At 37.2% G+C, this 25,631-nt stretch overlaps 1 protein-coding gene and 1 pseudogene across 1 annotated transcript in view; both read left to right on the top strand.

The window, feature by feature from the left end:
* LOC103509453 (basement membrane-specific heparan sulfate proteoglycan core protein) overlaps window positions 1-21,381 on the top strand; it is a gene marked incomplete at its 3' end in the record, with an annotated part of 41,546 nt that extends 20,165 nt beyond the window's left edge. Inside the window, 16 exon segments of the mRNA XM_026823778.1 lie at window positions 509-659; window positions 1,368-1,667; window positions 3,772-3,884; window positions 4,692-4,869; window positions 5,261-5,287; window positions 5,953-6,104; window positions 6,541-6,664; window positions 7,142-7,274; window positions 15,996-16,250; window positions 16,753-17,006; window positions 17,198-17,384; window positions 17,634-17,861; window positions 18,327-18,613; window positions 19,901-19,996; window positions 20,428-20,591; window positions 21,285-21,381. Of these exon segments, the coding sequence (XP_026679579.1) occupies window positions 509-659; window positions 1,368-1,667; window positions 3,772-3,884; window positions 4,692-4,869; window positions 5,261-5,287; window positions 5,953-6,104; window positions 6,541-6,664; window positions 7,142-7,274; window positions 15,996-16,250; window positions 16,753-17,006; window positions 17,198-17,384; window positions 17,634-17,861; window positions 18,327-18,613; window positions 19,901-19,996; window positions 20,428-20,591; window positions 21,285-21,381 (2,746 nt within the window).
* Window positions 21,382-22,981: 1,600 nt separating this feature from the next.
* LOC113467547 lies at window positions 22,982-23,099 on the top strand (annotated as a pseudogene).
* The last annotated feature ends 2,532 nt before the right edge of the window (window positions 23,100-25,631 follow it).

The raw sequence follows: 25,631 nt of genomic DNA, 5'->3' as shown, positions 1-25,631 counted from the left end.
GGTTACTGTAATGTTCAACAGCCCCCTCAACCCCCCATTTCAGTTAAAATTTTATACAACTTACAACAGGCCCTAACCTATTGTGAAAAAAGATTTTGGAAAATAAAATAAAAACAATGATTCTTTCTTCTGACTCCAACATGGTGTGACCTTTTTATTTTTATGTCTCAGTTTCTAATATTTAGTTATTTAATCTCCTAGAAATACCTAGGCTATTACAGTTACCTTCTCTTCTTTACTCATTATTATAATACGACTTTGCTCGTCCATACTTCAATGTAACCTCCCTATTATACCCTCAGTATTAATTCATAGAACCCAATAGGTATAGCGGTGCTATGTTGAACTGTTGAAATTAAAAGACTGCCTGTCCTAAATAAAGCACTAAACCTGTACTCTCTGTGATCTTCCTACAAAATCGTCAAAGCAATTCTCCTCATTTACAACGTGCCAAAAACTCGAAAGCAACTCAAAATAATCATTATTTTCTCAATCTCTTTTTCCTCAGTCTTGTGCCGATGGGTACTATCGAAACTACGATAACTCCTGTCAGAAATGTCCCTGCAATGGTCACGAAAGTAGCTGTGGTCTAGCCGCAAACAATACCGTGGTGTGCAATTGCGCTCCTGGTTATTCTGGAGCTCGCTGCCATAGCATAGGTAAGTCGGAAAAAGTCTTAGAAAGGTGCACATTATCTTGATCCTGTTTTGACTCCTTTTTCGTCCCAAAGTTTGCAGAGTTTGTTTTCAGATATTGGTTTGTAAGTTGATTGACGCCTACATTTGTTGATAGTCTCATGTAAGAATGAGGTTTTCAAGAAGTTTGAGTGATGAGAGTTTGAAAAGATTTGAAGAAATTGGTGGGTTTGCCCTTCAATTTCTTAGAAACCTACTCATTTTGTACTAACTTTGTTTTATGCTTCCTACTATGAAATCTTCGATTGTACCCTATGGTACATTGAGATATATGACATTATACTTACTTTTAAGTTTTGAGTTCCGTTAGTTTCACGATTTACATTTTACCATTACTAATTTTAAAGATTGTGTGAAGGATAAAAAGGTAGATACAACGCCATGGGATATGAATTTCTAGTCCTATGACGTCGCACGTGGTTTCTATGTATTTGGTTACATTTCTTCTAAATTTTTCAACGTGCCAAAAATTCGAAAGCAACATAACCAATAGCACTAGTTAGTCAATGTTCGATTCGATCGCGCGATGTCGTAACACTGGAAATCATATCGAATTGAACTGCGACCTAAGATGAGGGTATGTACCTATTATGTCCAGGATTATTTTAATCTGCCCTCTGTTTTATTTCCCGGGAGAATAATGACCAAGTCCCTGGATTGTTTGTTTTCAAGCTGGAATCATGGTGGAGTTAAGGCCCGACTATGTTGATGAAGAGGTCGGCAGTGTTATAAGATTTTGTTGTAAATATAAAAGCCGAGAGCCTTTGAGCATCGAATTCGAAACTATCTACTCTGGCAATCGTACTGGTGAATCTGAAATCAATCCACCTCAAGAGTTGTACAGACACTCGGAGTGGGGGGCAGAACGATATTGGAACGTAACGATCTCAGATGGACTCTTGTATGTTACGTGCAGAGTGCGAAACGCAGCCGGAGTCATGATCGGCCGACTCTCAACAGTGATAGGGAAAGGTGCTATGTTTCATTATGTTGGTACTTGGGGATAAATGTTGTGTCCGTCCCATTTCTACATGTTAGCGCATTCCATCTACTTCACTATCTAGGGAAATGAGCGTAGCTTTCCATGTCTCTTGGTATTGTGCTGCCCTCAATTCTAAACTCCGGGGCTAAAACTCAAGGTTCATTTCTGTAGACCAGAGAGTAAATCTATGGCCTGTTCCTGAAAGTAACTTCGCATTTTGCACTTCGCTCTTGAAGAACATTTTGACACCAAAATGATTATTGATAGCCAGCCATTGTCAAGGGCTAAGTGTAAAGTGCGAAATTCTTTGAAATAGACCCCTAGTGTACCTGAGGCTGTCTCGTGATCTAAACAGTTTGTACCGAGCAGCACTGTACCGAGATGATTGCTATCATTTTTATTCTGTCAGTTATGGCTCCATATTAATAACCAAGCTTTTATTAAAACTTGTGTTGTCCCATACTATCAAATTGTATTTTGTGTGCATAAAATATCCACTTTACTGTTTCTGAGCTCTGGAAAGAGTCTTCTTAAACGAAGACCCGTCTTGTACTTTAATTTTAGCCAAACGCCTACACACCTTTTTGGAGGTTTGTTTTTTCATCTTTTCTATTTTGATCATTTTCTACTAGCCCCAGAATTTCTGATGGATATTTTATGAACACAGTATAATATTTGTCTTCCCCAGCGCTACAAGCTACTCTCTCATTCAAGTCGGTTTGAGTAGTTTTTTTTTTTCTCATTTACTCTTAATCCTAAATTTAGTCCATCATAAGGTGTCGGATGGGAATGATTTAGACTTGGTGAATAATTGCTTTGACTATGAACAAGTTTGATTGACTTAAGAAAAAAAAAAAAAAAAAAAAAAGGGGAAAAATTTATTTTACTAGAAAAAATTTTGATTTGTAAAAAAAAAAAAAAAAAAAAAAAAAAAAAAAATGCGTATATCCTAACTATCCCAGCCTCACAGTGCCCTCGATTCGTTATTGACCCAAGGTCCCTTAGGCGGGGCCCGACGGATATATGCTACTGTTAAAAAATATAGTTATATCTACACTTACCCTATTTTATTTCTATCAGATCACTGGGCTCTACTACTAACCTCTCACAGTAGGGGTGGAATGTTCAATATTGTCAAACTTTGTTCCAATTTTCTACTCTAATCTCACTCTCTAATTTTCTTTGCTATTTTGTGCCGTCCCCCCTGCTCTTATTGTAGTTTTAAGTTTCTACCAATTCTATAATTGAACTTTTTTTTCAATCTAGGTAATTTGTGGTAAAAATGTTAAACCACTCCACTTTAGGTAATTTGTGGTAAAAATGTTAAACCACTCCACTAGTGGAAGGTAAAAACCGTGTGAGGTTAGCGCCTAAGGCATTCTCTGCCACCTAACCCTTGGAGTTAAATCAGTTAAATTTATGTAAACTGTGGTCACTTTTTCTTTTCGAATAAATGGGGATAGATTTCCGTACCTTGGCTGGGATTGAACCTGTGCCCTCCTGTTTACCAGGTTGATCGGCACTGAAGCAAAATAACTGGAATGTAGTGTGTGAAATATAACAGATTGCTAAATCCGTAGACTGATCAGTTCCGGACCAATACTTACCGTGTGCGGAATAAACCTTAGATCATGTACATATTAGGTTCTATGTGCTTCTGAGTTCATTCAAAGACCTAATATTCGGTATTGAATGTTGGTTGAAAATAATCCTAAACCTCTAAAATCGGGGGTTTCGTACTCTTAAATTTACATATTAGCTACAGATTTAATCATTTAACTGAGAACAGCATCATTACGTTAGGGAAATCGCTAATTGTGGTCGTTCGGACCAAGACATCCGTAAAGAAGACCAAGATGAAACAAATTGTTTCTGTCCAAATTAACATGATACTGTAGACTTGAGATTAAATGAATCAGAAATTATTGAACTGGGTTTTTTTCCCGCTCAGCACTGGTAAAGTTTTGCTAAGTAAATAGAATGTGTAATGACGTAAATTACCTGTTGTGAAGGCTGTATTTTCGGCCTCAGGTACTTCGATCGGTGATCTCCCAATGGAAATTTCATTACTAATCTGACTTAATGGTTTTTTAGGAGCCTCCATTACAACTGAACCTCCGCAGTCATTCTATCCGCCCAAACCTACCATTCAAGTGACAGTACGGGAGCCAGCCATCCAGATTGTTGCTTTGGGCACTAAAATGACAGTAGTGTCTGGGCTCCTATGAGATTTGAAAATAATGTACCTTTATTTCCTCCAAGCCCTAAGCTTCAACCAAATCCCCCACATCCACCTCAGAGTCCCACAGTACCAGTTGACCCGGGTTCTCCAATATCTAGATATAAGATACCCTCTCCTAACTTGTTATCCCGTCCAAAGAGGACTATTAAACCAAGGAATCTCTTGAATTTGTGAATATTGTATTTTGTTCATGAATATGTAATCTTACTAGATTTTGTAATAATGTTTTTCTTTAAGCTCTTGGTTTTATTCTAATATTAGGGGGAAGGACTGTAATGTATTTTTTTTTTTTTTTTTTTTTTTTTAATGACTTGTTGACCAAACGAAGTGAAGGTCTACGTTTTAACTCGACCGTTTTGTAGCAGTAAGCCCCAAACTCCGTACAAAAAGGGCTTATATCTTGGGCATTTCCTTTTCTATTAATTTCTAGACATTGACAATTAGATCATTTTTCTTCTTTTGCCTTCCGGTTGTATTGTTTTGATCTAAGAGACCATGTCTACATTTTGAGTGCTAAAAGAGAAGACGGAATCTTTAGAGCGATGTTGAGTCAGGCAATCTAACGTTCCATTTTAATGATCCCGGTTAAATTCTACCTGTGAAGCACTAAAATATAATTCTCCAGTAAAACTAATAGGCTGGTTTAATGGGGTCGGTAGTCTACTCAGGTATGGTGCTCGTCAATATTTGATAAATTTAGAAACCTACCTAATATGTGTGGCTAAGTCCCCTTTAAGGATGAGCTATTCAATTTTATTGTTTTCCCCCTTAGCCTGTGTCAATCAGATGGAGTAAGGAAGGTGGACCAATGTCCAGCCACGTTATGGATGATGGACAGGGGGGTCTGATTATTCGCCGTGTAAGCTATTCAGATTCGGGCGTCTATGTGTGTACTGCTACCGACAATTTCAATGTAGTCACCTCCCATGCTACCCTGACTGTTGGAAGCGGTAAGTGAACCTATAGTGAACTGATTGAGGACATAAATACCGTTTTGGTGGTGTAGTGGTCAAGGCGCTCGCCTGGTAAACAGGAGGGCACGGGTTCGATCCCAGCCGAAGAATGATTTTTTTTTCTCTTGCAACATTTATTCAAACTAGTCAGATTGGATTTGTCCCTATCAATGGCCTAAAGCAGTTGTTCCCAAACTTACGCAGTCCTTTTTTTTTCAATTGTGAACGTTCCGCGGCCCCTTCACTATATTTTATGTGATCTTCCCGGTTGTCGTAAAGTCCTTCACGGACCCCAGTTGGGAATCACTGGCCTAAAGGTTATAAAAAGTTCATTATTTTCAAAGCCTGATTAGAAATATTTTTGATTCTCTCTTCCCAATGCATGCAGACATTCCACAGGATCGATTGAAGTACAGTAAGTGGGTTTTTGTGTTCTTTAACCGTGGTGGTACCTATAGTAACTCTGCTCATGAGTATGAGTTTTGAGTACTCATGATATTAAACAACAGTAACAACACACCTTTGATCAGCGGTACTGTTGAAATTTTGTTTTCCAGCTATGATTGACTCAGAGTTTAACATACCTACAGCGCGAGTATACACTTTAAAAACTTACCTACTTTGGTTATTTCTCTCCAAAGATTTTTTTACGATAACTTTTTAAATTTACAGCTTTTTTGAGTAAAAATTGTGTGCCAAAAATTAGAACTAACATAGGTGTATAATAAATTACCTTTGTCCCTAACCAGCCTAGCTAGCTGGCAGTTTTTCTCGCTGTTTTTAAAGAACAAGCACAAGTCCTCACGATGGTTGACTGGCGGTTCAGGACGAGCCAATGAAACGTGGCTAGAGACGATCACCCCGGTGTATGGCTGATACAAAAAATATCTTTTCTGTATTCTGCCAACAACATTCGGCAAAAGCTAAAGCCGCTAAAACAACACAAAACAACAAAACAAAAGAATAAAAATTACTAGTGGTTGACCCGTCCTTCGTACGGGATCAGCGCGGTGTAAGAGGCACGACTTTGAAGCACCGCCATTTTCAATGAGTGTTTACAATTTTATTGTTTTCCTTCAGGCCCAGTTACCGAGATGCCGAGAGTACAATTGCATCCCAAATATCAAGACGTGAGAGTGGGAGATAGAGTGGAGTTCAGATGTGATGCATCCGGAGTGCCCACTCCTTCCTTGGAATGGATCAAGAACCAGAGAGACCCATTGAATCCAGAGGTAAGTAGGAACAGGGCTGGGTTCTTGAAAGCAACTTTGCACTTCGCAAATTTTTGACGTCACAACATTGCATAGAACAGAATATACCCTGCTTATACTGCCAGAATGAGACTGAAAAGTCCCTTTACTCCCGCAGTCTAAACTATCACTTTTAAACGATCTGGCTGGGGGGGCCTTAAACAGGGAGTAGACCAGTGTCTTGCTGTGGGACTATAAGTAGGGATCAAAGCAGCCAAACTGTAACCAGCCTGGCTAGTTAGAGGTTACAAAGGGTTTCTCATGCTTCAAAGAAAAAGCACAGATCCTCAGGATGGTTGACTGCGGTTAACCACTAGACACCACCGTACCTCTGAGGTTGGTTTTCGAGCAGTATAAATAAACACTATAGTATTACATTATTACACATTATAACTTGGCGTTTTTCTTCTGTTTTTAGTTCCACTTTGACAATGGAATATTCCGTATTGACAGAGTCCAGGCAAGTGATGCTGGCGTTTACTTCTGTCGTGCTACCAATGAGGTCGGGCAAGATACCCAGGCTGTCCAACTCAACGTCATTCGTAAGTGTACCTTTTGATAAGTCTATTCCTAAAATTATGTCCTAATCCTATCCTACTTCAAAGTCCTAATTTTTTAAAAAAAGTCCTAAAACCAGGGATATTGCTTGAAGCCTTAAGTTAGCAGTTTCGCGACTTTTTGGGAACTCTATGTTTTAAAACAAAACAGAACAAGCCAGCCTAGTTTGCTTGGAGGGTAGCGCGTCTACCTCGGAAGTACTAGCTCGATTCTCGCCCGGGGCGGATTTTATCCTAAACAGATAAGGTTCGTTCTCGGAACGGCTGGCTTTCTCCTATCCAGTCTTGCTCCTCTCTTTGCTTTCGGGACGATGATACCTTTAACGGTTATAGTTCCTTTATCAAACCAAACCTCAATAATAATAATAATAATAATAATAATGATAATAATAATAATAATATTAAATTAAAATAAATAAACTTTGTTTTCTATCTTACCATTTTCTTTTCTGTTGTTTCCAGCTAATACCGCGGATGCAGGAACCAACACAGACGTGTTTCTACACATAGAGCCTCCTCAATACACTGGGCCGGGGGGTGTTCAAGTGATTCTAAGATGTACTGCTCCCTATTTACCTTCCACCGAGAACACCATGTGAGTACCCTAAAAACTTTTATGGCCGCTCTTACCACTGATTGTTAACACAGTATCCAAGGGTTTTCTTTGACGTCACCCATTTGATTTACACAGGCCAGTATTTCTTGAACTCTGGATTAACTTTTCTTTATGACCTGTATCGGTGGTGTAGTGGTCAAGACGCTCGCCTGGTGAACAGGAGGGCGTAGGTTCAATCCCAGCCAAGGTACAAGTTTTTGTCCTCCACATTGTTTGAGAAACCACAATAACAGTAAAAGCCTGCTGGGTAAAGGGACTCTTTAAGGCCTCAGGTTAAATACCCAAATGACAAATTGAAAAAAATAAATAAATAATAATTAATTCTATAATCTGGATTCTTCAGGTTTAATCAACAATAAATTATCTCTGAAATGTGTTGACACGCTTTAATCCAATGGTGCTCTAATCAATCAAGTACCTGGGAGGTATTCTGCAGCACGGGAAAAAATCATTTATTCATTGAGTTTTTTTTTCATTCAATCGAGAGTTTTATTCCATTTTTTTTCTCCTTTCGGAAAATTGTAACAGTTCAAGATTTTCTACAGTATAAGTAATTTTATTTGGAAATATTTCATTACTAATTACTATTCATGTATCCATATCCAAAGGTATCTACATAAATAAATAAATTTAAAACAAAGCTAAAAAATAAAATGTTGAGTAAGCTCATACGAACAGAACTCCATTGGAATAATCTAAAAAAAAAATCGTGTGGCTTCCAGTTTATGAAAATCTTTTCAATTTATTCCACACAAACTTAATAAAGCTTTTTATATTATTTTTTGTCGTAAAATTTTATGGATAGAGGTTCTGGTGCCTCGTTCATTTTCCAACGTCAAACCTGGGAAATTACTTTGGTTTTCTGACGGAAGGGTAAAGGGAAGAGAACTCGTTTATTAAATAATAATAATGGACTTTTGGGTGGAAGGTAACCACTAGGCGAGATTATTAATATTTAAAAAAAGAAGAAAAAACAAATCTGAATTATCACCATCTTTTTAATTTCGTAGAAATGAAACAACTGCTACATTGACTACTGTGGTCTGTGTCGTAGCATGCCCCTCCCGCAGTATGTCCCTCATTGGCGATAAGGGACAATGTACACCCATAATTTCCTATTGAAGGTGTTGTCCTTTTTGACTTCCTGCTGCTCTAGCTTTTATAAAACTACCTAGAAGTTGACAATAGGTTAGATTGATTACAAAACTTATTATATCAAATGAAGAGAGACAAGGATTGATTCTTTTATTTATTTTTCCAGGACTTGGTTTTGATTTTGACCTACATACATAATGCTCTCGTCAAACTTTTCTCGATAGAAAATTTCTAGTGCATAAATAATATTTATAATGTATCATATAGGTACCTGTGTAGATATAACTTCAAAACTGTTGTTTAAGAAAAAGAAAAATGAAATAAGAAACAAATACATCACGGTACAATTCTTTTTAGATTTATCTTCGTTGGCATTTGTTGCATTGTTCTTTCCTATCACACCTCAGTCTTTAAACTTCAACTCTTCTTAATCTTTTTTCGCTCTTGTTTACATTTTCTTCTTTTCCTTCTTTAAGCTCTCACATTTCCATCAAGGTACAATTGAACAATTGTATTCAAAAAGGGAATAAGAACGAAAATCGAGTTGGGACTTTTTGAGCAAAATAGGGTTTACATTTTCTTCTTTTCCTTCTTTAAGCTCTCACATTTCCATCAAGGTACAATTGAACAGTTGTATTCAAAAAGGGAATAAGAACGAAAATCGAGTTGGGACTTTTTGAGCAAAATAGGCTATAAAGGTTTTGATTGTTACTGAAACTTATTGAGAGAATTTAACAAAAACTCATATATCTTCGTGATTAATTGAGATATCAACATAATTATTTTTGGTACCTACTGATTTTTGACAAAATATAGAAAAGGCGTTTTACCAAAAATAGGGACCTCAGCAAGGTTAAGGGCTTCGTGCATAAAAAGCCTTCAATTTATCTCGCGTCAACTCCATCCTTTACATCACTTATGTATGTGTTGATCTCGTATGTAAAGGCATCTCCATCAACAGCGAATAAAGTAAGTAGGAGGACCTTACAAATTTCATAGTTAGTTTCTAATTCTAGGTACCATCAATTATAATTACATTACACCAGGCCATCCCGTTTACATTTTCTTCTTTTCCTTCTTTAAGCTCTCACATTTCCATCAAGGTACAATTGAACAGTTGTATTCAAAAAGGGAATAAGAACAAAAATCGAGTTGGGACGAGTTGGTTTTGATTTTTACTGAAACTTATTGAGAGAATTTAACAAAAACTCGTATATCTTCGTGATTAATTGAGATATAAATAAAATTATTTTTGGTACCTACTGATTTTTGACAAAATTCCGGATTAGAAAAGGCGTTTTACCAAAAATAGCGGCCTCAGCAAGTTTAAGGGCTTCGTGCATAAAGAGCCTTCAATTTATCTCGCGTCAACCCCATCCTTTACATCACTTATGTATGTGTTAATCTCGTATGTAAAGGCATCTCCATCAACAGCGAATAAAGAAAGTAGGAGGAGGGGAAAGCGTCAAAAATTCATGATAGACTTTGCCAGCACTTTTTCCTCCTCTTTCCTTTTCTCCTTAATTTGTTTTAAATTACTTTTTAAATTTTTCATTTTCGACAAGGGGAAAAAACACAAACCTACCTATCCGTCGGAAAAAGCAACACATGGAAAATGAAAAGAAAAGGCAGAAGAAGGGGAAAAACTAAGGTGACAAGTTGTCAGCCCAAATTCATGACTGCCATGATAACCTTTGGCTTTTGAATATGACTCTTTCACTATGTAGGTCTAGCGTTACCTGACGGTTTTTAAAATGATGCTACACGTTCAATGTGATATTTATTTTATTTGAAAGATAACAAAATAAGGTTTACTTTTTTGGGCATTTTGTTTGTGATGGTGATCAAGTGTGGAAGACAACGCAAGCCGAAAAATCGCCCTCATTTTGAAAACACTCAATCTGGTTCGAAATTCGACATACTGTCTTTAGAACTTCCTGGACTATAGCACGAATTTCTCGATCCTTGTCTTATAAATATATAGACCTTGTTTTTTTACGTACTTCAATAAAAAAAGTTCGCACGAGCTAAGATCGGTTGTGGAGGGAGGAAAATCAAAATGGGTGCGAAACTTCCTTTGAGCAATAGTCAAAAATTCACTACTTTTGAGAAATGCCACCACAGCGAAAGCTCAATGTTGCGGGGTCCTCGTTTACATTTTAACAAAAGCTTATTTTGTTCTGAACGTAGTGATGTTCATTTCAACAAGCTACGACAAGTTATAACAAAGTTATGGACAAATTAAAATCGTCAGGTAACGCTGGGTCACCTTTAATTTATATCTGTCTACTGCTAGAGACGAAGGTATGTTCTCCATTTGGAAAAGGTTTTCTTCATCATTTTCTGCTGAGCTATAAAATAATTATGCTAGTCTCTATTAAATTTGAAAACGTCATCAGCATTTGAAAACCATTCTCTTCTTAAGTGACAGGGTTCTCACTTATGAGAAATCTTCCATCCAACTACTAATGAATGATTCATGTCTACGATCTAGACGTGGGTCTTTTACAAGTACTGAGTGTGATCTTTTTTTATCCTAACAATTTTATAATTGGAAAAAATCTTCCCTATTTTTTTATATAAATTTTAATTGATGATAAATAATGAAAACCCAGCTAAATAAATAGATTAAAAAGCAATGTGCTAATTAGCTCTCTCAAATGTCATATCAAAAGAAAGAGTGAACTACAATGCCAATTAATATGTTGGGTCAAATAAAACGCGAATTACATATTCACAACATTACGAGTATAGTAATAAATTTAATTATGTAATAATTTACACATAATAATATAATTATGTGTCAACAAGACCTTCTTTTCAGGACAAATGACAACTCAATTAAAAAGCTCGAGGGTGCACTTATTATTGGGTTATTTATGGAGCTGAGTGCACCCCACGTTGCGCTGAAATTTATTAATTTACAAGGGCGATATATTATAATGTACTCCGGACATGGGTACTAAACATATCAGCAGCGGACACATTGTATGTGTGTAGCCTTTTTTTTTTTTTTTTTTTTTAACTTTTTTCTGAAGCAATTTGATGGCAAAAAAAAAATGCCATCTGCTCTCAAAGTTTTTACTTTTTTCTCCCTTTTGTAGAGAAAAAAAAAAACTTGATAAATACATACAATGAGAAACATTTTTTTTATTTGCTGTGAAAGCATCGGAAAAAAATTGGTTTGAAAATTTCCGGGTTAATTGAGAGTCAGTGGTCTTGAACACTCGTCCACAGAGGTGGAAATGCAAATGATGATCCTTGTTTTTTTTTGCACTCGAATGTACATACATATTTATTTCTTCAAAAGCTTTACAAAGCACCCTTTTCTAGGCTTTAATTCGCTGTAGGTAGTACAGAAATTAATATTTCAAAGATTCCCCTGTAGTAGGTGTAGGCATTTCATTATATCGTAGACAATGTTCAAGTTCAGGTGTTGGATGTTGAAAGTAATGAGTTTACTAGAGTAACTAGAGTACAGCACGCGATGGTGTAATATTATCGCTCTTCCAACTTGTTTTGAAAATATTGTATCAAGTGGCGAGGCACAGAATCAGGTACATACCTAGGTTTTTTTTTTTTTTTAAAGGCGGAATAGGTTTTCCTGATTTAGTTATCCTTGTTCCTTTTAAATTTATCTACCAATGTGTGATAATATCTACAATATTCTACACTTAGGCCAGCTACTCACTATCAGGTAGACCTGATCAGGTGTAAGGTCTACTGATAGAGTCAGTTTTACCTGATAGTGTGTGTGCTCATCAGGTATCAAGTAGACCTGACATTCGGAACTTTTCAGCCGTACCTGTCAGGTCTACCTGATAGTGAGTGGCTGACCTTAGTTGAGGTTAACGCCGAGCACCGGAGGAGCTCTCTACTCTGTGCTATCAATCCCTTAGTGGGCTATTATTATGTGTTCAAGTTTATAAATAATATGTTATATTATTAATTATTACCTATCAAGATGAAATTCCATACCTCAGCTGGGATCAAACCCACGTCCTCCAACCAGGGAAACGCCTTGACTACTACACCATCAAGGCAGGAAACTAACGGTTTGAAAATACAAGTTTCTCTCAAGGAAACTTGAAAACTACGGATTCACAGAAACTTGGAAATTGAGGATTCACCCAAAGCAGGAAGTATGGAAAAGTGTAGGTACTCTTACTCTAAGTCTTTTGTGACCGAGTTACGATGTTACCTTATCTGACATGATTAATGTCTTTTGACAGAAACACTAACTTCAGACAGCTCAAGAATAAATGCATACTTATCTCTAGTTTTCAAGGTAAGTGATGCATACAGACTCGCTCTTTCCTGGACAAAAATAAATGTACGACTAGTTATAACTAGGTCTGTTCACAAAATATAAAATTTAGTACCCGACTACACCCCTTACTCTCAATTTGCAACGCAGAGCTTACCGCTATTTTATTTGCGATCAATCTTTTCGTCTCCTCTCATTTGAACGAAGATAATCAGAATCGCTTCATCGGGTGTCAGTGATGCTCCCTAGACACAAGAAAAAGAAGAGGAAGCAGGGACGGAAATTTTAATTAAGCTCAACTGTAGTAAAACATAATAGGTAATGTTCGATGGAGGTTTCCAATGTTATAACGTGATTATAACGATTATTGTACAGGGGTATGGGCTGTAGGGAGGTAATTCAGGGCCGGTATGTTTACAGCCTAACGGGACCCCGGGGCTTCAACAAGGAGGGGCCCCTCCTCGCAACAAATTTCTCATGAATACTAGGTAAAATTGTATGCGCCATCTTGGATTTCCTATGGTTTAGTACAGACGCTATCGTGGCAAAAGAGGGGGAAAGAGCTTCGGGGGATGTCAAGCTTAAATGGAAGGAACATGTGAAAAAGAAACGGGAACAACTTAACATCAAGTTTAGAAAAATGTATTGGCTGCTTGGTAGATACTCAACACTACCAATTGAGAACAAGCTTCTGCTTTATAAACAGGTCTTAAGGCCGATATGGACTTACGGCATCCAACTTTGGGGGTGCACCTGTCCATCCAACCGAATGATAATTGAAAGATTCCAGAATAAAGTACTCCGGACCATTGTAAATGCTCCGTGGTACATAAGAAATGATGATCTCCATCGAGATTTAGGCATTGAGTCAGTGAAGGAATGCATGCAAAAAATTGCCTCTAGACATCTTGAGAGGCTACAGGATCACCCCAACCCTGAGACTGTCCATCTTCTTAGGGTTGAAGACCTAACCAGACGGTTAAAGCGTGTAAAACCGCATGAACTAATCAATTAGGTACCCATAGCTGGTAACCACCTGCCAGACAAATCTACTTGTGTCCATGTACAAAAGTTAGTTTTAGATCCCTTTAGTAATTTAAGATTAGAATAAAAATACTTATTAGTTTGCAACTAGATTGTATTAATAAATAAAAGTCCTTTGAAATTATTTAAAAAAAAAAAAAAAAAAAAATCCATTCGACATCCGTAGTTAAAATTCTTTAAAAAAAGTAAAAAAATATTTTAATAACAGAACTCATAAAGAGTAGGTACATTTACTGTATGTAACGTATGAAATGTCTTTGTTTTTTCATTGTCTTTATTAACATTTTTCGTTTATTTTTCAGCTTTCGCCGGAGAAGTGACCCAATTTGTGTCGGCTGAAAATCATGAAGTTACCGTCTATGAGGGTGGAGATGCAGAGCTGAAATGTAACACCTACTATGCACCGGGCAGGGTATGTACTTTTATTGAGTTATTGGGGTGCACTCGGCCCCAGGTCTACAGTCTCATATGGACAGAATTAAGCAGAAAAGAACCATCCATAAGGCTTATTATGGATGGATACATATTGCGGTCCATTGCTTATCACAGTTGAAAATTCCATCCTACCTTTTTTCCCTAATAAATTGAAAAAAAAAATTTTCCTTTTTTTAAGTTAACAGATAAGGTTCGTTTTCGGAACGGCTGGTTTTCTCCTATCCTGTCTTCCTTCTCTCTTCTCTTTCGGGACGATAAGATATTAACAGTTACAGCTCCCTCTATCAAACCTCTTAAAAAAAGTTTTTTTTTCAGGGTTTCCAATTATTATTATTATTATTATTATTATTATTATTATTATTATTATTATTATTATTATTATTATTATTATTTATTATTATTATTATTTGTTTATAATGAGAAAAATTTGATCTTTCAACGAGTTACCCTGTATTTAATGCACCAAAAGTATGAAACACATTTCATGTGCTGAGTGGATACATTTATTCCCTTTGAAGACTTGAGCTTTACTTGTGCTGAATTTCAGCAGAAATAAAGATCCTAGACTGTCATCACAGATCAGAATAATGACGTAAGTTAATGAACGTGTTGATAAATAATGTAAGCAAAGCTTGTTCAAAAATGCATTGAATTTTCTTTTTAATGTTCGTATAAGTTCGTAGGTACCTCTCATGTTAATGAGGAAGATGTATGTGCATAATTATATGCATTAACTATGTATGTACCTAGGTACTTATAAATATTTTACACATTCAGTATTAGTACCTATACTTGTTATTTGAGACTGCAACTACATAGGTACCTATAAAATTGGAGAGGGCATTATTAGTTATTCTAAGTATAGGAGCAATTCATCTTCCTCTATTTGGTGTTTCAATTATTTTTTATTTTTATTTTTTTTTTTTTTAAATTTTTAGTGGATGTGGCTAAACTTTTATTCTTTTCTCTCGCTCATTATAATATGTCTTGCCTATTTGAGTCCTCAAGCAAAGTAAAAAGAAATTAAAAAGAAAAGAGAGAGAAAGAAACAAAGGGACAGCGCGGAAAGAAAGGAACAGACATAAGAGATGAGTAAAAAGACTGCGAATTCTAAAAAGGAATAGAATAACAGAGAAAGGCAAATTAGAAGGTGGATGGAATTAGGAAGAGAGCGGAAAAATACAACGCGAGAAAAACAAGGAATGAACGAAAGCATTCATCTTCATTTGAAAGCAATTTAGCCCAGCTAGGGGTAGGTTTTGCAGGATTTCAGCTTGAGATGAAAGTAGGGACATAAAATTCGAAGGAAGTAGATCGAGGGGAAGAAGGAAGTTTGGTATGCTGACAGACATCTTAAGAGGAAGGACTTATGAACAAATACTAGATTTTGTAATAATGTTTTTCTTTAAGCTCTTGGTTTTATTCTAATATTAGGGGGAAGGACTGTAATGTTCAACAGACCCTTCAACCCCCCATTTCAGTTAAAATTTTATACAACTTACAACAGGCCCTAACCTATTGTGAAAAGTTTTTGGTAAATAAAATAAACAATGATTCTTTCTTCTGACTTCAACATGGTGTGACCTTTTTATTTTTATGTCTCAGTTTCTAATATTTAATTATTTAAACTCCTAGAAATACCTAGGCTATTACACAAATGAAGAATGATGCCCAAGATCGAGAAAGCTGGAGAAGGTTCTGCTGAAACCTGTCATATGACAGATCTACTATTATATATATATATAGGTGGTGCTGGTGCCCAAGATCGAGAAAGCTGGAGAAGGTTCTGCTGAAACCTGTCATATGACAGATCTACTATTATATATATATCCCCCCCCCCCCCCCCCCCCCCCCCACAGAATCAAATGGTCTCGTAAAGACACAGGATACCTGCCATCTGAAGCTTACGATAGAAATGGCACTCTAACCATCTCCAATCCAAGCATAGAAGACTCTGGCATTTACATCTGTACAGCTCAGTCTATTGGCGGCAGCGTGCAAGGCAGTAAAGAGTCGGAAGTAAATATTGCCACCAATGGAGGCGGCTATTCCCCAGGATCACCCACCCCTGCTTATCAAACACCTGTGTACACACCTCCAGCTTATGGAAACTAGTAAGTGACCATTAGATAGTAAACTGTAGGACACACTCAGAAAACGGACTCTTTTAAGTCCGATCAATCCCAAGATCTACTAAGAAAATGTCCTTTAGGTATTTGCCAAATTTCGTCAAAATTGGACAAAACCTATGATGGGACCAACAGACAAACTTAAGGAATGAGGAAAAATCCTCGGGTAAAAACTTGAAATGCATTTCGTATATCCAAGTATTTTTTTTTTTTATTGTTTTTGTTGAAAATTTCTTCATTTGTGATATAAAGAAAGGATATTTATCTAAGAGCATATCGGGTGACCATGCCTTTAGCTCATAGTGGACGGAGCCCTATGGTATTTCAGTAAATACTTGGAGTTTGGTAATAACTAATAATATGCTAATATCTTACTATCTTGCGGTCGTTACATTTATTAACCAATGATAAAGTAAGTCTAATTAATGCTTATCCAAGTTGGTCTGGCGTTCGGGTGGGTTAATTGGTCAACCGTGTTCAATTTCAGCGAAGTTCAAGTGACACCCCGTCAGCAGTCCGCACCGGAAGGAAGTCAAGTTACCATCGAGTGTAAATCCAACGACCCTTCCGCCACCATCAAATGGTCCAAGGACAACCAAGAGCAACTTCCGCCCAACATGATTGCTGGCGAAACACTCATTATAAACGGTATCACTAAGGCTGACGAGGGAGTGTATATTTGCAGCATCCAGAACGCTCAGGGCAACGTGTTCCAGGACTATGCTTCCATTCAAGTCGACAGTAAGTGTGAATTCGCTTGAAAGGATATTTGTGTGTAGGATACTTGTGAAATTGGGAAAAAGGGTCGAAAGATCCGTTTTGGGGTTCCCTGATTCCAAAAAAAAAGAAGTTGTTTTTAGCCCATGGTCTGTACATATGTGAACGCACGCACATACGTATTTTATTATTTTAATGGTATTTTTCATCAACAGAACGAGAAATGCCCAGAATCCGAATTCACCCGAACGCCAGTCAGACGTTCATCGTGGGAGATCGGGCCGATATACAGTGTGTCCTAGAAGCTGGTGAACCTTCCCCAACACAGACTTGGATCCGACCGGACAATGATGGCAAATTTGGTCCCGACGTGGAGGTCTATCAAGAATTGGGAGTTTTGAGGTAAGAAGCGGGTTTAATTTGGTCATTAAGTCATTATTAACGGAGTTTTTATCGTCCCGAAATGTGAACGAAATAGAAAGCCAGTCGTTCTGAGAACAAACCTTATCTGTTTAGGATAAAGATAAAGTTAAAAAATTTAAAAGACAATTAAGATTCGACATTCAACTGGTGAAAATATTTGGTGAGCGTTCGAGAATACTCAGATTCTCATCATCAGACCAAAGGATTTATTATTTCGCTTATTTTCAGATTCAACAATATAGCGACCGGTGACGAAGGTAAATACACCTGTATTGCCGAAAACAGTGCTGGTAAAGAGGTGATGAACGCTTATATTCACGTCCTAACTCTCCCTGCGGTGACCATTACACCGTCTGAATATGTGTCAGTGCGACCTGGAGAGCCTTTGACCTTGGAATGCGAAGCCACTGGAAGACCCATGCCCACTGTGTCCTGGGTCAAATACATTGCACCCTTGTAAGTCTTTTACATCCTTGTATTGTAAATATATTGCACCCTTGTAAGTCTTTTGCATCCTTGTATTGTAAATATATTACACCCTTGTAAGTCTTTTACATCCTTGTATTGAAAATATATTGCACCCTTGTAAGTCTTTTGGATTTAGTCTGCCTTTAGGTTGCGGGTTCGACTCCCGCCCAAAGTCTACACTCTGGTGTTTTCTTTCCTTATGGCCGTTCTAAACTTTCACTGTTTCTCTGATTTTATCATTTCTCACCCTATCCTTTTCTTGTTAACCCTCACATCCTTTGGCTGATTGCTTTGGGCTCACATTTGATTTTGGCCAGACAAATTTTACGATTGGATGCCCTTCGCACTCAACCTTCGCTATTTCTTTAGCAAGGGAAATTTCAGGCTGGTATCCTTCCTCTTTAAACAAACTCCCAGCCAAACTCTTTAAAGTTTACTAATATCCACTTTCAGTGACCGAAATCTGGAGCGGGACGAGCTAACTTCCAGAGCGGTCTACACGATCGCTTCAGTGCGAGAATCGGACGCGGGCCAGTACAAGTGTATCGGCAAGAATTCAGCCGGTACTGAGGAGAAAGTTATCACGGTAGCCGTAGAGCATCGTCCGGAATATGGACCGATTTCGCCTAGACCGGGAGCGGATATTTTGCCGGATGGGGATGAGTATTACCGCCCCGAGCCGGAGGAAGGAGAATATGTGTATGCTGTTGGATCGAATGCGTCGATCAGCTGTAGCGTAGGTAAGAAAACTTCTTAATAATTATGAATTGAGTATACAATTTAATTTAATAAAAAGCTACATAAACTGAACCCCTCCTTAGTCACCACAATTGTAGACAATTACGTCTATAGTTTAGACAAGGAGTGAAATCAGCAATAGAAAATGATTGTAGGTACCTATATGTTTAAAAATAAATAAAAACTGATTTATTGAAGAAAAAAAAAATCAGTTTACCTTTTAGTAAACACTTCTGAATTTATCAGGAAATGAGGTACATAATAGGGCTGCCAGGAAGCGAATGACAAGAAACGCCGCGCCGACCCTGATAATATGTTGTCACCCAAGTCTTAATTCACACAAATAATAATAATGAACTTTTTTCAAGAGGTTTGATAGAGGGAACTGTAACTGCTAAGGTCTTATCGTCCCGAAATCGAAGAGAGAAGGAAGACAGGATAGGAGAAAGCCAGATGTTCCGAAACGAACATTATTCGTTCAGGATAAAATCCGCCCCCGGCGAGAATCGAACAAGCGGCCTACCGCTTACAAGGCAGACGCGCTACCAACCAAGCTAACTAGGCTGGCCCAAAAATAGTAAACAATTTGCTGTTGTAGCCATTGCCCAAGTCAAACGGAATCAAACTCCTTCTGTGGTTGGTAGTCCCGTTTATCTCGGTATCTAGAAGTCGTAGAAGAAAAAGAAAAATTCCGTTGTTCCTCATTTTTCCTGCTCTATGACTTTGAAACATCACCTTAAGTAAGCGCAACTGATCTATTAGGCTGGCTGTGAATGAGCTTACTATGACTTGAACGACTTTGGATAAAGACTTGTGTCCTAAAGGAAGAAAAAGAAAAGAAAAATACCCGATGAGCTCAGATTTGGATTTTTCCCAACTTTTTACATAGGAATCGACCATTTATTTATAATTTTTACCCACTTGCAACTCCTCCATTATCAAAATCAAATCATGAATTCTTTGTGGTAAAGCAGAGGGCTTCTTCACAACTTTTGTGGGTGTCTCAGTATTACTAAGTGCCTCCTTCACTATTCTCTTCTACTCGTATCATAAATCTTTTTACACTGCCAATGCCGGCACTGGTCGCTTCTCGATTAAAGTAGCTACTCAGTTGTCCTCACGAGACTGAGAGACCCTCATATTCCAAGCAAAGAAAAAGAAAGAGAAGAAAAAAAACTGAAGGAAATTGAACCCGGCACCTCCTGAGAGTGTTTCGGGTATTTATGTTTAAAAACACAAATCATTACATGCTATAATAATATGTTTGTGTTTTGCTGTTTGTTTCAGAGTGCCGGATGTGAGATTAGAGAACAGTGGATATTACCGGTGTTCCGCATTTATTTCTGGCACCCTGTATTCGGCTGATTACAACCTCAAAATTGAAAGTAAGTCACGAGTTTTGTTAGATTTTGTTTGGACTCGAATTCTTGATTTGAGATATAAATACCTTTACTAGGCTTTTTTACGAAGATACATTCTGATTGGTCGAAATTTGATCAAGAAGTCCTTTCATCTTGTGATCAACGTTCCTTTAAAAGATAATCCTTTTTATCCTGTAAACTACCAGGGACTACAATCACAGGTAGTCTTGAGTACTTTTTTAGGCATATTTACTGTAGTTGCTGAGCCAATATTTTTCTGCCTATTATTTCCAAAAGCTGACTTGTCTTTTCTTTTGTGTTTCAAACTTTAGCCAGCTTTATTCTGCTTTTTTTTTTTTTTTTTTTTTTTTTTTTGGCATTGGTTTGGCACTAAGCCTCGACTGTTATTAATTTATTGATTTGGTTTATTGACGTATTGATTTGGTTTATTTCAGAACCTCCAAGGATAACACTACGTCCCGTCAGGCAAACCGTGAAGCCAGGTGATATTGCCAACATCCGATGCTCTGCAATAGGCGCCACGCCTATTTCCATTAGATGGCAACCGCTACAGGGCTACTTCCCCAGTCATGTGGTGGAATATAATGGAGAGTTACGGGTGAGTACACAAAAAATATACATAAGTCTTTTTGGCAAAATGGTCTTTTTTGGTACCCTCATAAAAATATATATATATATATTTTTTTTTTTTTCAAGTGATACATTATCGTTCTTGTCTGATCTAATTTGTTGCCAAAATAATACTTTATTTTGTTACAAAATTACATATCTGTGTGACTTTTATTTTTTTAGTTAGGACCTCATAAGCACTAGAGGTGCCATTTTGGCCCGTGTTCCCCTATTTATTCATTTAAATATAAAGTATGTCACTAAAAGTTCTGCCCTCCGGTAGAGACCCCAGGTTGTATGCAGCGTTTCCTCTCTGGGTGGCCAGACCAATCTTTTGAACAAGAAAATGTTTGGAACGGGATGCTCCCGTGATAGTTGGTTAACTCTAAAATTTGACCAGAAAAAGGGCTCTTAAATTACCAATCTGACCCAAAATCTAATCGAAATTTTCTTCTATTGAACTTTTTTGGGAAAGATAAAATGGACTAAACGTTCTCGAGATATGTTATGCTCAAATAAAACAGACAGACAAAAAAAAAAAAAAAAAAAAAAAAATCACTCTCTATCAATTTTACTTATTTTCTTGTTATGGTTTTAAATCTTAAATTTTATTAAAGCCAGGAGGTTATCAATTATGCTAATTTTAATTGATTTTGCTGATTGCTGACTATTTATGTTTCAGTTTAACGGCATCAGAATTGAGGACGCAGGCAAATACACTTGTATCGCCAATAACAGCGTAGGAACTACCGACAGTACGGCTGAAGTCATTGTTACTTGTAAGTATAAACAGAAAAAAAAGGAAATAACATTGATCCCAGGTAGGTACAAAAGAATACAGTTTACAGTAGCTACTTGTAATGAGCGACCAGTAGCGGCTTTACAGAAGGAAAAGGGGGGAAAATAGAAAGCAATAATTGACATTGTAAAATGAGTTGGAAAGTCTTGTAATGCTGTGATGGTTACGAAAATTGCGTATTTATCACCGTAACCGAGGAACTTGGGACAAGGATTCATTCTTGCTTAACATTTTTTTTTTTCTTTTCTTTTTTTATACCTTTATCCATTCCTTGACAAATTTAAGCAATTTTGAACCAATTTTACGAAATTGAAACCCAATCTTAACCAATTTTTACGAAACGTCGATTTCCATTAGAAGTGTGTAGCTGGAATTGTAGTGAAAATGGGGGGGATTAGATTTTAAAATAGTGTTCATCGTGAAAAAGCGAGACAAAACGGTAAGAAGTTCAAATAGATCTTCTACTCAAGAAATAAAAAAAATATAATTTAAATATCGGGGGAAAAACACGACTTATGTTACTTAATTTTACATGAGGTTTTTGAGATGTATTGATTTTCTTTCTTGATTAAGATTGTTTTCAAATAGGATCGTAATATTTCCGTCTGTGATTAAATCTTGGTTTGTTGGGGGAGGGTATTAGGGACTTATTCGTCCCCAGTAGCTAGGGGATAGGGAGGGTATTAGGGACTTATTCGTCTCCAGTAGCTGCAGCGAGGGCCAGGATGATTTCAAATGAGAAGGGTTGGAACGCATAACCCAAACCGGAGTAGAATTTACTCTGGAACTCCACCCTGGGGACATAGACGAGAAAATATAACGTGAATATAATACCTACAAATAGAAAAACAAGTCAACAACAATAATAAAATAAACTTCATTAAATTTGTATTTAAATAAATTAATGTCTTTTAAAAATAAAAATAAATAAAAACAATTTTTTAGAGGGATCTTAGACCAAGGGCCATTCATGAATAAAATACTGGCCCTGACGATGCACTGGAGCATTAATTTCAAACATATGATTAGCCAAAAATGACTTCAGTGTTCAGTCTGATGACTTGAAAACAAGATTTTTTGTTCATAAATAAAGGTGTTATAACGCCTTAGGCGTTCTCTACCACCTAACCCTTAGAGCTCCATTATTACGTGGTCAAATTCTCAAATAAATGAGGATAAAATTCCATTTTTTTTGCTACATTTTTTTTTTAGTGTTCCTCGTTCCCCCGTAGTGTTCCTCATCAGATGGGCGAGAAGAGACACAATATTTCCCATTTAGGTGGTGGGTCAACACGAGAACACCAGAAAGTAACCCGTCGCGAGAAGAGACACAATACTTCTCATTTAGGTGCTGGGTCAACACGAGAACACCAGAAAGTAACCCGTTGAAATATTTGCAATCGAATCGTGCTCGTCCTTAATTGTATAATAAGATCTTGAGTGGAAGGTAACCACTAGACGAGGTTAACGCCGGAGCCATTCTCTACCACCTAACTCCTTGAGCTCCGTTATTATGTGGTCAAATTTTCAAATAATATATGTGTTGGCCTGTTGGCATATATGTAAATATGTATTCTATAGCCAGCGGCGATAGTATGTTGAATACACCAGTTCCCAATGGATCACTTAAGTTAAGCAACGTTGAGCGTGGTTAGTATCCGGATGGGTGACCATTTGGACAATAGCGTGCTGCTGGCTTTCCTGGTCCAACTCAGGCTGGGTGAGGTTAATATGAGGCGGGTAGCTTAGTAGTTATACGTTAAGACCTTAGTAGTTATACGTTAAGACCTTAGTAGTTATACGTTAAGACCTTAGTAATTATACGTTAAGACCTTAGTAGTTATACGTTAAGACCTTAGTAGTTATACGTTAAGACCTTAGTAGTTATACGTTAAGACCTTAGTAGTTATACGTTAAGACCTTAGTAGTTATACGTTTTAAACCTCCGTTGAATAGAAATCTTGGCTGGAGAAGGGTTACAAAAGAAATGGATTAGATGATATTAATGCTTTATTTGAAACTAGACTGTCGAATTAGGACATTTAGTCCCTTTATCTCAACAATTTAAATATTGAACTACTCATAAAGTACAATACGGTAGGTAACAAACAAAATGGCTTAAGAAGGTGGATAAAATCCGCCCCGGGCGGGAATCGAACCCGCGGCCTAGCGCTTACAAGGCAGATGCGCTACCAACTAAGCTAACTAGGCTGGCACTATTTTAGTCATATTCTCACATTACTTTGTATTTCTGGCCATTAGTCCATTCTGAGTTGGCGAGTGGGATCAAAAAAAGTAAAAAGGCAGCAGCACGCAATTGCTCAGATGATCACTCCGAATATCAACCAAGTGCAACGTTACTTAACTTCAGTGATGCTATTTATCTATTTTACATACAAGAGATTTTATCCATTATAAAATATTGTTTTGTTGTTTATGTTCTCAGGGGAAGAACCAGGGCACTGCCTTACAAATGTTGCTCCAGGAGTGAAGGCTTGTATACACAACGATAGTCCAACAATCCATCAACCGGTAACTAAACCATCAAACGGTAACTAAACCACTAAACGGTAACTAACGTGAAAAAACGTTTAAAAGCCCTGGTGAACAGAGGGAATGTTTGTTTTGCGACAGTTGTAAGCAGTAGCTCAAATGTTGCGAAACAAATGGTTCGAATGTTGAGCAACTTCAGGATAAAACCTCGCACTGAGAGACAAGAAAGATGTTTCAGAAATAATTCTGGAGTTCGTCGCGAAATCGAACAAAGAAGGAAGACGGGATAGGAAAAGGCAACCCGTTCTGAGAACGAGACTTATCTGTTTAGGATAAAGTCCGCCTCGGATGGGAATCGAACCCGCGACCTAGCACTTTCAAGGTAGGCGCGCTACTCTTCAAGATGGGCTGGCAGTAGGCAACTTGATATTGTCATTTTTACTTTCTTTATCCTGGAATAAAAAGTAAGGGTGTAAAAGCCCAAGTTTTGCAGAATTAGAACATCCCTAAAATAAATAAATCGTTAAATACCTATTTGGAAAATGAACAGAATCGAGTCTAGTAGTTTTTTTAATTCAAAAAAAGGCTAAATTTATTTATTAAATATAATAAATAAATTTATTCTGTACACATAATAAAATAATATCCTAAAACCATAACACAGAGAGTTGCAAGAATATCAATTTTTATGAAAGAGAATCGATTTTTGGGGGTAATCTAGACAGCTTACAGAAGGGAGACGAAGCATTTCTGGACATGGGTTCACAAGAGGAAAATGTTGTTAAATCAGTCCCAGAAACAAGTGTCTGGAGTTTGTCGCAAGACTTTTGAAACCCTCTGTAGAGTGTATACTATATCACTACATCTTATTCTAATGACTCATTTATTGCCCTATCAAACAATTTGGATAACTCTTGAAGATATGCAATTAATCACACTATCAATTGCATTTTAAAAAATAAATATTTAAATACGATTTAAATTTAAAATAAATATTCAAATTATTAAATATGACAAGTATAATAATGGAGACAAAGTAAATAAAGAAAAATTATCACAGAAATCCGCCCCGGGCGGGAATCGAACCCGCGGCCTAGCGCTTACAAGGCAGACGCACTACCAACCAAGCTAACTAGGCTGGCATGTCAAATTTTCTTTCTAACTTACCGTCTCCAAGGTTTCGCGTAAATATTGCAGATTCGTAGACAAAGTATCAGTGCGGGCTTTGAGTGTAGATATTTTATGTTGCAACTCAGAAATGTTTGAGCGATAATTCCGATTGTTATCCTCTATGCGACGCAACTCGGCAATTCTGAAGGCAAAAAAAAGGAATTTCATTGTGTTAAGCATATTATGCTTGTAACAAATGTCGTTCCCCGCTTCAGACTGCGCTAGATTTTATAACTTGACTTGGACCCGAACCACCAACCTCTAGATCCGAAGTCCACCGCGCTAACCACTACACCACTGGGGTTGGATAAGACAAAATAAATAATGAATTAAAGTAAAATAAACAACTTCCGTGGTCACTTGTAAAGTTCAAAGTTCACGGGTTCTATTCCCCGTGCTTTGAATACGGGTTGAACTGAACCTCAAATTTTGGTGACACTTTTATTGAGGAGCTTCTTAAAACATAATCACCAATGGCTACACTACCAGAGTAAAAGCCTACCTACTCGTCACATTAAAAAAAAAAAAAAAAATACCCAGCCCCCTCTCTTTTTCAACCCTCCCAAA

The sequence above is a fragment of the Diaphorina citri genome, unplaced genomic scaffold (genome assembly GCF_000475195.1).
Source record: "Diaphorina citri unplaced genomic scaffold, Diaci psyllid genome assembly version 1.1 scaffold499, whole genome shotgun sequence".
Lineage (NCBI taxonomy): Eukaryota > Metazoa > Arthropoda > Insecta > Hemiptera > Psyllidae > Diaphorina > Diaphorina citri.
This window is presented reverse-complemented; position numbering and strand designations above follow the sequence as displayed.